Here is a 12689-nt window from a genome sequence, read left to right on the forward strand (position 1 = left end):
AAATGTCATTTGATCTATCAAGACTGTGTAAGACAACAAAATATTATTCGTGTTCTGTTGCAGCCTTGAAGCTATCAGCTGCTACCAGCAGTCTCATGACAAAAATTCTGGGACTTATTGGTTGAATTGCAGGCTGTAAACAGAACAGTGGAGACACGAGTTACGAAAAAAATTAAAATATGAGTAGTAAACTATCTATAGTATGTAAAGCCAGCATTTTTTTCCCCCCAGTGTTAGTAACATTCATGGGCACTTGGAAAATGATTTACATGTTGACTCCAGTTATTTCAAAAAAAATTTTGTAAAATAATCTGAGAAATTTTAATTTCATTTAGCATTTTTAATGATGTAAGGCGGAATAAGTAAGTTATTCTGCATTAAAAAATGTTTAAGTTTTGTCTGCTACTGCCCATGGTCGTGCTATTTCCATAGAGGAGCAAGTCTTTATATTGCAATGAAAAATGAACCCACAGAAAGCAAAAATGTGAGGCAGAAAATGCCCAGAAACTGCTCGTGGTTCAGAGAGTTAAACTGGGAGTTAGATATTTGCAGACACTCTGTCATGAATATTAGAGTCCACACAAGAACTCAGCTCTGCACCTACTTCATCATCGTTGAATAATATTTTGCAGCTGTGAGTTGTCACAGGGTTAATGCTTAGTAATGATGGATATGAAAGGTCAGGTTGAGCTTTCACAGCAAGTAACAGTTAAACTGGCGGCTTCTGACCTGAGTGGAACCGCGTGACATTTACTTATTTACTATTATAATTACACTTGTCTCACAAAATCAATGCACGTTTTAAAAAAAAACACAGTAATGATGTCAGCAATAATTCTGCATAATAAGCTTTAGTATCAAGCCGAGGATCGTTTTGTATGAGCGCCAACTAGTCGAACGTCCTTTAGCATATCAAGTGTTGTAAATTAACTCTATTAAAAGAAGGAGATACAAAGATTCATTCTTTTAATTTGCTTCAGGGCTGTTCAGTTAGCTAAGATGTTGCATAAACACGACATATTCACTTGCTAATAGCTCTGCCAGTCTTTAGAAAAGTTCTGCTGTGCAGGAGCATACTGAACATGGCATGTATGGTCATGACCCGAACCCGAAAACTAAATGACGTGTTTGCTGGTTTATATCAGGCCAACATGTCGCCTCAGGTGTCTCTCCAGCAGCAGGTCGCCTCTTATGCATAAAGGCAGCAGTGTTTCTGACAAGAGCAGCCCTGTTTTTCCACTTCTCACGAACAGATCAAAATTGCCTAACATGAGATTTGAATAAGTCACATTAGTGTTCTAATTTAGGGAACTAACACCGGGTACACAATGCAGTTTCCATTAACTGAACTTGCTGGAAACTGCCTAAAGTTAACTTTTAGTTCAGTTGATCGCACAGATGCTGCTACAAATATCAGTGGATGTGTAGCTGTGTGAATCTCAGGTTTCTGGGTTAAAGGTGCGTTCATGGAGCCTGACCTCAGGAAGAAGTCATGCTGTTGATGATGAGCGTTCTGTCCTCAGGCTCTGACAACACAAGTCAGCTCATTGCTTCAGGGAGCCTCTGTGGATCTCTGTGCATTTTAGAAGCTTCTCCAGGGAGGAAAAACTCAGTGTATTCAGGTGTCTCGGTTTGCTGTGAGACTTGAATTCATTGAGGACAAAGCTGACAACATGAAAAGTGATTGACACAGGGCTGAATTTGTGTGATGAGAGAATTTTAGTTGGGTTTTTTTCTGACTCAACAGCAACGGAATTAGATGTTAATTTAAGTTGTCAAAGAGAAAAACTACGTGCGTGTGTGTACGTGCTTGTACGTGCGTGTATGTGTGTGTGTTGTGGGCGTGGAGAGGGAGATGGCTCCTTCCCTGAAGCCTTTGAGCTGAGCGCTGCTGCTGCCATATGAGCCGACTTGCAGGAAAAGCGCACACAGGCGAGAGTCCAATGAGCGAGTTTTAGTCACTGACCGGATTGTGTTCAAGGACTGACTGATTCCACTTGACAGCGAGCAGTTACTTGGAGATTTGTCTCTTTTGTAATCACAACAAAAACAAAAACAATCGCAAAGAAGAGACGCAACGATGACAGCCGAGTTGATTTCTCCTCGAAGTCACTGAGATCCGCATCCTCCTGCGTTTGCATCCGATCGCTGACCTCCCTGGAAAAGATGCAAAGGAGATACAGGATGAATTCGGCGTTCATGGCAGTGTTACTCGGAGTGGTGAGTAACTTCTTACATAAACTTCACTTGGATGTATTCGTCCTGTCACGCTGTGCGGAGTGGACGCTGCGTAATTACGCACCAACGCAGCCAAATGAGGGTTAACAAGCGGTGAGAGTTTGTGAGAAACTTTCGTCTTCATTACAGATTTGTATTCCCTTTCAGCTTGTCGTGCCCTTCACTTTTAACAGGAAACTTTCCCTGGAAAGTTCTACGTGTTTCCCTACCTCACGCTGAGATTTAAACCTACTTTATGGCAGCTTATATGCTAGTCTCCTTTTGATGCGCTTCTTGTGAAATAGATCTTTCAAGTGTATAAAGCAGGAGTCCGTGTCTTTGCACCTGTCCTGCCTTCAGCTCTGGCTTGACAGTGTACAGCAGAGCGGATGTATGCAGCAGCCATTCAGGTTGACACTCTATAGCTCCAGTTGCTGGATCTGTAGTTCCACCCTTCTCAGTTACATGTGGCTCCACAGACAGCAGGACAATAACAGTGTGGCAGTGGAGGAGCTCAATAAGACGTGTGTTAAAGGATGAGAGGTTCGGTGAATTTAGTAATTTTCTGAGTTTGTTTGGCCACAGGGCTGCACAGTGGCTTGGTGGTCAGCACTTTCGCCTTGCAGCTAGAAGGTCCTGTCCTTTCTGGGATCTTTCTGCGTGGAGTTCGCATGTTCTCCCTCTGCCTGCATGAGTTTTCCTCCTACAGTCCAAATACATGCTCAGGTTAATTGGTAACTCTACTTTGTCTGTAGGTGTGAATGCGAGTTGTCTCTATATGTAGCCCTGCAATGACTGGTGACCTGTCCAGGGTGTCCCCTGCCTTCACTCTGAGCCAGAGAGATGCTCCAGCCCCCCACGACACTAATGACAGTTAAGCGATGTATAGATAATGGATGGATGTTTGGCCACAAATCACAAAATCACCTCAAGGAACAGTGTCTGTTTGCACATCACTGATTAAATTTCCACCCCAACAGAAGGTTTTTGGTGAAACGGAGGAGAGGTTCTTCTTCTAGGACATGCAATAGATGTTCTGTGTTCAGAAAAGCATTGTAGTAGATTTGGAGCGTGATCCAGGAGGATGTCAAGCAACTTTCAGGTTCAAGTTCCAGACAGAACCCAAGCCGACCACCATGAAGACCAAGAAGATGAACCAAACATACACGAACAGGAAAACAGAGTGAGAGAGATACAACTTGAAGACATGAGAGGAGGAGCAGAAATCAACCAGAGAAATCTTAGGAGGATGTACGGAAACTCTGGAGAGTTGCAGTTGTATAATCGCACTGATTTATCTTTAATTCTTTTGAGGCCATGCAGGGGCAGGAAGGAAATCTTTTATTTATTAATTTTTTTCTCAGCGCTTTATATCAGACAGGACGTGGTCAGTCAGAACTGTGAGCTTGTCAAGGTCCTGGTTTTGGAGGAAGCTGCATCACTGATACATGACAGCTGCTCCCGCTGATGGGCATGCGTCCTCTGCTTGCTCAGCACATGCAATATTGATAGAGCCTGAACCCCCTCCTCCACGTCATCCTCCCCTTTCCTCTCCTCCTTTTGCTTCATACTCACATCACTCTTTTCTTCTTCTCTGACTCTGTCTCCTCCTCTCACTTCATGAGGAGAAGACGATTCAGTGCTGTTTGTGTGATCTTGTCGCCATCGTTGTGCCCACAGCGGTTGAGGATCCATGTCTGGATTAAAATTAGACCCAGCTTAGTAGGAAGGCTGGTTTAGTGGAACTCTAATGGCTTAACAAGTGCTGACAGCTCAGGTCCAGAGGTTAAGTGCCTCCAACTGAAAATTGACTGGAGCATTAGTAAGATTGGTTGTAGCGCTTGAAGTTGTGTGTGTCCAGATGCTTCTGCACATGATGTGTGATCATCTTGCCTCTTGCTTTGGGGAGATTAGCTGACAGAAGTTGAAGAGTGCCACCCCTCAAATTCCCATCTAAAAACCCTTAATAGGAAATGTGCAAGTCGAGCTACAACTTGCTGAATGCTGTGCGTCTTTTTTAATTCTGCAAACTTTTTGTTCAAGCCACATTACCCTCTAATTTGTCTGTTTTCACAAGTTTGCAAACATTTCTGATGCACTTTAATCTCACTTTTTGGGTCTTTAAGACAGTTTGCTGTTGCGCCCACACCCGGAGCTAGTAGAGGGGCAAAAGAAAAAAAAACATAAGCAGAGGCTAAAAGCAGAAACTTGGAATCATTTCAAAAGTGCCAATTAGACATTTTGAAACAGGTTTGTTCACATGCAAGGTTGTTACTGCACTTGTGCGAAATGTGTGAATGTCGATGGGTGTGCGCAGTAGGTAAAGGGGGCAGATCAGAGGAAGCAGGAGAAGGAAGAGGGTGTGCAGTGAGTCATTTTTAAATGAATACTTGTTGCGTGAGGTGAATTTGAGGTAGAGTAAGGTCAATGTGATCTGAGGGCAACACACAGTGAAGTAATTTAAATGATCAAAATCGCTGTAGAGGTGAAAGTCTCACAGCTCTAACACTGATTTTCAAGCAAAACTGAGTATTAAAGGCCATTAATGTGCACATTTGTGTGAGACCACGGATCCTAAAACACCTCTAAAGTACAGTGGTGAAACAGTTAGACCTCCTATAGAGTGTATTTTTTATCTCTTATCAGTTTGAGGTGATAAAACTGCAGAATATTTAGATATTGTCATGCATAAAAAGCCTCCCCACGAAGTCACATTCTTGAACATGGACAGAGAGCTAAATACCTTGAAGGTGAATGAGCCATGACACCATCAAGAGCAAGAGACAGTGTGTGTGTACGCACGCACACGCACACGCACACGCACACGCACACGCACACGCACACACACACACATAGACATCATCCGCCAGCTGACTCAAAGGTGCCTGAAGGGACACTTCATGTTTTGCAAAGCTCCTCTCTCTTGTCAGCAACATTCCCCACACACCTGAACCCTGACGATTTATGCTGAGAGCTCCTCCTTCACACAAATTTCAACATACTCACATCTGGTCGCACATCTTCAGAGTGTATTGATAAATGTGTAACAGTCATCAGGAAAAAGTGTGCCTCACCTAAAGAGGAAAGTGACTCCCGTGTTGCTTAAAAATCCAGCTCTTGGTCATTTTTATGTGATTAAAACAAAGCATTCTTTTGACCTCTGACCCGACGCTTCTCTGTCAAAGATGCCCAACAGCAGAACATCCTAGCTTTGTAAATGATGGCCCAAAACAACTCCTGCTCTTGTATCTGCGGCGAATGAAAGACAAGCCTCTCCTCGGTGTCAGGGGGCAATCGGTGCTTTTATCGTCGTATGCTTTGGAGATCAAGGCGTGCAGAAGATACAAAACAAAAAGGCCTGGCGTGAGAAAGGGAAGATTTAGTACGATATAATGCCACGCACAGTCGGGAGGACATGAAGACACAACCAGGCTCAGGCATGAGCGTGCAAGTGTGTGCGCATTCTCGTGCATTTATGCATAATCAGGGACAAGCACAAACATCTGCACCTGTCAACAGGTGAGATAAAGCTCTCAACATGTTTGAAGAATGTAGCGAAAACCAGCTTTACACATGGTCTGGATGTGTGATTTTGTTTGCGTTCTTTACTGTATCTTCACGAACGCACATACAGTATTTGTGCTAACATCTTAAGGCTAAAATGAGTCCTGTGTGATTAGAGTCATGGTTTCTCAACCTTTTTGGCATGTGGACATTTCAAACAAAGCAGTGCCTTTTCCAGACCTCATGTTGCAGGTTTCATGTGTCTACAGACTATCAGCAGTCAAACCAAGAGAAAGATTTTTGCTCTGCAGATTGTTTCATTTGGATGCTTGTAGATGCCAGATAAGGACATTCTTTCTAGTGTTTCACAAAAAGTATATGAACTAAAGGGAGACTTTGGAAATTGGGAAATTTTGAGGAGTTGTCTCATTAATCATCTCACGACTGTCTACGTTTATCTAGCTTATCATGACCCTGGAGACTGGGAACATTAGTTTAGTGGTTCCAAAATAAATGTAAGGGGATACAAACTGGTTGGAAAAAAGAAAGAAAAGAATGCTTTCTACTACTGCTAGAGTATTGTTTGTTTTCTCTTTCTTTCAGGCTCCTTTTCTTTTGAAATACTTGATGTTTTAGCTCTTTCCAGCCTCTAAAAATGGTCCAAATAGAAAATAGCACAGTCTATTTGAACTGCTCACAATGCACAATGTTAAGCATCGCTTTGATTGAAACAACATATACCATTTGGGTTTTTGTGGACAACAAATATAGTCATTTTTGTCTTTTTTCTATTGATAATCTTATTTTTGCTGTTGAATGTAAATGTCATTTTCTTCAACTCTGCAGGTCGGGGCTCTGGCCAATAAAGAGAAATGTCCTTCGGAACAGTATATGAAGAGTGGCGAATGCTGCAAACAGTGTCAGCCCGGCGAGGGCGTCGTCAGACCATGTGGAGCCACCACACAGACAGTCTGCGCTCCATGCCTTGACAGTGAGTATCACAAAAAACAAAACAACCAAAAAAAAACTACTGTTTGTGGACATATCTTGACGCATACAGATGGGCAAAGACTTTGTGTTGCACAAAAATGCACAAGTGGTCATAAATAAAAAGCCCATCTGTGTGTTTGAAGTCTCCATTAATGAAGGAGCTGCGTTGGTCGCGTACCTTAATGCAGAGCGGTCATATGAGTATGTCCAGCATTCAGTGCTTTGGTTCTGTCGCTGGAGAAGGGGCAGGATTGTAAATCACAACAATGGCTCTCAAAATGTAGAAAAATCATGCTGCTAGACCATAAAACAGTGAGTAATTCTTGGCCTTGTCTAGTTTTGTGATGCTACCTTGTATTAGTGTGACACTAGCAGTTTTGCGAGGTTACTGCAGGTTTAAGCCTGCCATTGACTGCATATTTCACTCAAATTTCTCCCCCCTTTCCACTATCTGTTACCATTTCAATGTCTCCTTTGCAATTGGAAACAACAGCTGCTGTTCTTCCAGAACTCATTTTGCAAAGCAAGTTGTTACACAGTTGAGAAAAGTACAAGATCAATACAGCTTTTTAGATTATTATTAGATTATTATTATTATTAACAGTCTCAAACACTGAAAATGGAAAGCTTTGACAAAGATTTAGATAGCACACTGAAGTAGGCCTGCTTGGTTCTTTCAGTAAACGGTTACACAGATCTTGCAACACAAGTACCGTAGTTGATACTATTTTGCAGGTCCTTTGTGCCACTAAGGATATTTGTCATTAATTTGCATAAATACAAACATGTCAGAGCATTTTTGTCTCTATAGCAGAACGACAATAAGTAGAGTCGGACCATTCAGTGGTGACACAGTTGTAGAGACAGATCTGGCTGCTGAATTCTTTCTCCAGTAAAACATAGATTTTTACCCCGTTGTGTCCATATAGTGTTTGGCTGAATTACTCCAATATCACAACTCGCCATTGTATAGTGCAGAGTAGTATTACAGTGTCTGAGCAAACAAAGGTGAGCTGGTGTGCTTGAGCTGCAGCGAGTGGGGCGAAAAGAGGGACAAACACTTCATAGATCTGCACATTCTGAACAAAGCAAGTATGTTACTTCTCAGCCGTTTTAAAGTAGGAATTGATTATTTTAGTGAGAAAATTTCTAGAGAATAGAGATGAGGTTTTAGGGCTTTAATTAAAGACCAGAGGTTCTTTTGGACTTTAAAAAAAATCACATTTACTCACTAACATGCTCCGAATGACCGTTTTAGCGTGCTGATATGAAGCAAGTAATGTTTACCCTGCTGATACTCTTAGTTCATCAGCATGCTAATGTTTGCTTGTGAGCACTACTAAATAAACACCAGAGACTGACGGGAATGTTATTCCTTTTGCAGGTATTTGGAAAATGATAAGTGTATTATCCAAATACCTACGAGACTATCTGGATAATACTCCTACTTGATAAATCAGGAGCTCACTATGAACGAAACAATCAAATGTCGCTGCAATCCATCCAATGGCTAACCACCTACATTCTGTTTGGGAGAATATTAACCTCACAAGGTGCAAAAAGAAAAGTCAGGGATCACTGCAGTAATTAACCCTTAGATGCACAACATGGGTTAAAAGTGACTTATGTTCAATGGAAAATGTACATCTCTTGACCCATGTTGTGCATCAAAGGATTGAGACACATTGTTGAGATTCTGCAACATTTTTTTTTGTCAAATCTGTCTTGAAGATTTTGGGACTTTATAATAGGTAAAAACTTTGATCTGCTGTTGGCCGCTTGATGAAAATATGAAAGGTACCAAAGTAAATAGGAGTTGTCCTGTGCGTCTCTAATTTTCAAGGCAATCCAACTAAATCTTGTCTAGATATGTCAGCTTGGTCTTCAGTGTTGGACCAACTGACTGATTAGTACAGTATAAGCACTCCTGGAATCATATAATTCTGCTAAAACAGAGCACAATTTGTCAGATTTCCCAACATAACAGCTCTACATCGGTTTGGATCAGATTAAAAACTAACAAATACGAGTGCGTAGCGGTGCATCTGAGCCAATTTAACCTCATTGTTGTGAAATAGCTGCATTATTTCCAGAAAATTATGCAGATGTCTGTCCTTCATGTGTAACCTTAGAGCGATTCAGCTGCATGTTTGGAAGTAAACCAGATGTCAGACATAACTGTTTTCCACCATCACTGCCCTCATCTTGACCTTAACCATGTAGGGAGAGAAGCTGTAAGACTTTATGAGGACAGGGATGTTGAGAGGATACAAGAGTGGGACCAGCTCCAAGTGTTGTCAGAAAAAAAAAACCTGCAGGGGAGGATACTTCAAGCACCAGATAAGTAGTGGTGTCTCAGCGAAAAGGCGGTAGGCACTGAAAATTTACATTTGATAAACATGAAGCTGTAACTGAAGAGCTTGAGAAGATATTTCAGGTCTATGAGACACAGTTCTGCTGGAGTGGAGGGAAAACACATTAGAGGATTTTTAGTGTGAGCTCAAAGGTCAGCTTGAGCCTGAAGTGGTCCACAGCCAGTCCCTGCTCTGTTCCCAGAGTTTTCCTTGCAAGAATTCCCGGACTGTCCTGCATCCAGGCCAGGAAGAAGTTGTAAACCCCAATGGGTCAGTGAAGAATGATGAACCGTGAGCCAAGGAGCTCAACAGTCAGAGAAATGATTAAGTCCTCAGGGCATGAGAGAAGTCACAAAGAATGTGGCCATGGAGATATTCTTTATTTGTACTTGTGGGGCTTCTTTGGAATGATGTACGGTTTTTAGAAGTGTGTCTCAGCTGAAGAGTTACATCTTTAAAACATATGGTTGCCATGTATAAAAGCAGTAAGACTGCTATCCTATCGTAAATTATCTTCTGCTCTGCTTATATTTTAGGTTCAAAATGATTTTTTTTTTTACAACAGATGCCTTTGACGTTGCAGCTTTCGGTTGCACAACACAGCAGCGATGATAATTATCAGTCTTCTGGTGCTCGTTCAGCTCAGACATGAACAAACAGACAGTGGCAAGCGGTCATGAGACCAGACAGATTCTTCACTCACTTGCAGACAAATGCAAAACAGATAAACCTCCATCATTATAAAGATATTTTAAGAACACATCAAACATAGTGATTGCATCTGTAATGCAGGTGGATGGAGCATGTAAACAACTTGTTTACAGTTTGGTTATTAATCCCCTGACTTGTCATTTGATCATTCTTTACACCAGGCCTGAAGAGTGGTCAGTAGTGCTGGTTTTTATCCTCTTCACAAGCAAAGCAACAAAAGCACTGATTAAAAGGAGCGTTTGTCTGTTCTTATGTAAGCTGCAAATGCTTCCATGTTTGACTAACAAGCTAACAGAAGTAACATGATCCAGCATTTATATTACTTCCATGGGAGTTTCACAAATTATTTGTGGAGATGCAAAAAAGACCTCTTCACAACAAGCACATCTACTGTGTGGTTTTACTGCACTGTGGTATTCAGGCCTGATCCTAAACCAGAGGCTGGGATGTATTATTAGACTGGGGGAAAGTAAACTCTCAAGACAGCTTTGCCAAACACTTGGTCAGCCTTCATCCGAAAGCATTTTCTCTTGTAATACTAATACTAAAATCATGCTTCACAATGTAAACAATAAAGTGCTGATTTCACAACAAATTCTATGATAAGCATATAAAAAAGAGCCAAATGGTTTGGTCCATAATGTGACCAGAGGAAATTAATTTGGCCCAGCTACAGCTATAAATACGTGACTTTCCACTGCAGGAACTTGGTGTGAGGTGGCACCAGTGTTTACGGCCCGTAATCATCCCTGTCAGTCTTTGTGTTTGCATTGTGGTGTGAGATCCGACGGCTTCAGCTGACACTCGTGACACCAACTCTGAGTGTCCTGACGCAATGACAAATATTACCTACTGGACGGAACTCCAGTTCTATCAGCACACAGGTAATAGAACAATGGAGGCTTGTTATGTTAGACAATATGGTGAAATTTCCGTTGTTGATGGCGATGTTTGAGAGGAGAAGACTGATACTCGACAAGGACATTGAGAGGGCAGAATAGTGGCGCTTGTTCTCCTCTTTTGCCTTTTCTAGGTTTAATCAATTAGCATCAGGACCCACACAGCAGCAACTGAGGAGCACCAGCGCTGGATAGGTGTTTTTTCTCCCTCCAAAATGGCCCAGAATGATGTTCTACATGGGTGATTCTTGAAGCCAGAACAGACTCAAAGGTTCAGGCCGCCCAAAAATAGACACAAGTTCCTGCAGTGGAAAATGAGCTAGTGATGCATCATAATCAGGCCCAGCACACCAAACCAAATCCATTTGTTAAAATTCGACTAGTTTTGCATCTTGCCTCAATTCAGGCCACCACACATGGTCCATAGCTGGCTTGATTGTGACTAAATGTGCTCATTCTCAGCCCAAATTGATCCAAATCCCAAACTGGTACCTCTTACTGGGCTAGCCCACTTTACCGCAATCTCAAATTGGTATTGTGTCATGTAAAGTTGTAAACCAATTGTTTTAAAGATTGTAAAGTAATTAAAGAGGTAAATCTGCCTCTGTTATCATTATAAACTGCATATCTGCAACAGTGAGATTTGGGATTCATCGAAAAGTCAGTTACTGTCGATAGTAGTTTTATTTCATTGACTATAACAAAAATGTGTATTTTCTTCTATGGCCTTTGTAATTTATTTGTTTTCATCTGTGGTAGAAAAATTACTGTGATGAAACATTTTATCTCTGGCAATCTTTCCTTCTAAATCTCCTTTAACATCAGCTTCCACAAACCATATGTCCTCGCATATGATGTTTCAGGCAAATTGCCCACAGCTGATTGCTTTTCATTGCACAAGCATCCATTTATACAGAATGTGGTTTTCCACACAGCGTCCAGGCTTCATTTAGCGCAGAGAGTTATCAGGTGTCCGGCTGAAGTGCTAAACAGGGCGGCTGGCCCAAAACTCACGGAGGAGTTTGGATGAATGAGCAGATAAATGGAGATGAAACAGAACAAGAAGAGCTGAGCAGCTGGAACGGAGACAAGTCCAACATATCAGCCAGTAGCTAATGGCTCATAGACACACACACGTACAGACATGTCCAGGAAGGCTCACACACTCACACACACACACAGACACACACACACAGACACACAGACACACACACACACACACACACACACACACACACACACACACACACACACACACACACACACACACACACACACACACACACACACACACACACACACACACACACCCATACACACACACACCAGATGTTATGCAGTAGCCAGAGCGGATAGTCAGGAGTCCTTTTATGGGTGTCAAAAATAAAGCGAGGGATTGAACAGCAGCAAATGTACTGGTATGATACGATGTGCCTGCCCTCCCCCCTCCCTCCACCTCCATTGCCTCCCCCCTCCTCCCTCCCTCCATGCTGCAGGCCAGTGTTATTAATGTATTGACTTGCATTATTGATGGATGGCATTATGATAATGGCTCTGAGAGCACTCATGAGGAGGGGGAGTGAGGGTAGTCTGGGTGTGCGTCTGCTTGTAGGGAGGGAGGATGCTGGAGGACATAATGTTGCGGGGGGTAACAGCACAGAGTGGACACCAACAGAGCCGCTTAGACAGAAAAGACGATGGTCTGTCCACCTCTAATTAAGCAAAAATGTGAAGAACCTACATTTGACACCATCGGTTTGAGGTAGAACTGCACACTCGGATTCATCTCGGATGACAAGGTCGCTGCTTTTCTTTCTTCTCACCGTCTGTCTCCTTGTCTATCTTCCCTCATCTCTGTTTTAATCTCTGCATCATCAGAGCATTCGCCGTGGTTGGTGGGCCGCTGACGCAGACCCAAAACCTGATATGCCATGAGACACTGAGCTGTAGAGGGTCTACATGGAGACAGCATGAAAACAGCCTCCTGTTTCCTACAAAGCACTAGTTTAGTTTA

At 42.3% G+C, this 12689-nt stretch overlaps 1 protein-coding gene across 1 annotated transcript in view; it reads left to right on the forward strand.

The window, feature by feature from the left end:
* Window positions 1-1878: 1878 nt before the first annotated feature.
* The window catches only part of ngfrb (nerve growth factor receptor b), a 43447-nt gene continuing 32636 nt past the window's right edge, over window positions 1879-12689 (forward strand). The window contains exons 1-2 of the mRNA XM_022200438.2: window positions 1879-2220; window positions 6568-6712. Of these exons, the coding sequence (XP_022056130.1) occupies window positions 2167-2220; window positions 6568-6712 (199 nt within the window). The 5' untranslated portion in view covers window positions 1879-2166. The remainder of the gene's footprint in view (window positions 2221-6567; window positions 6713-12689) is intronic.

Source organism: Acanthochromis polyacanthus, chromosome 19 (genome assembly GCF_021347895.1).
Source record: "Acanthochromis polyacanthus isolate Apoly-LR-REF ecotype Palm Island chromosome 19, KAUST_Apoly_ChrSc, whole genome shotgun sequence".
Lineage (NCBI taxonomy): Eukaryota > Metazoa > Chordata > Actinopteri > Pomacentridae > Acanthochromis > Acanthochromis polyacanthus.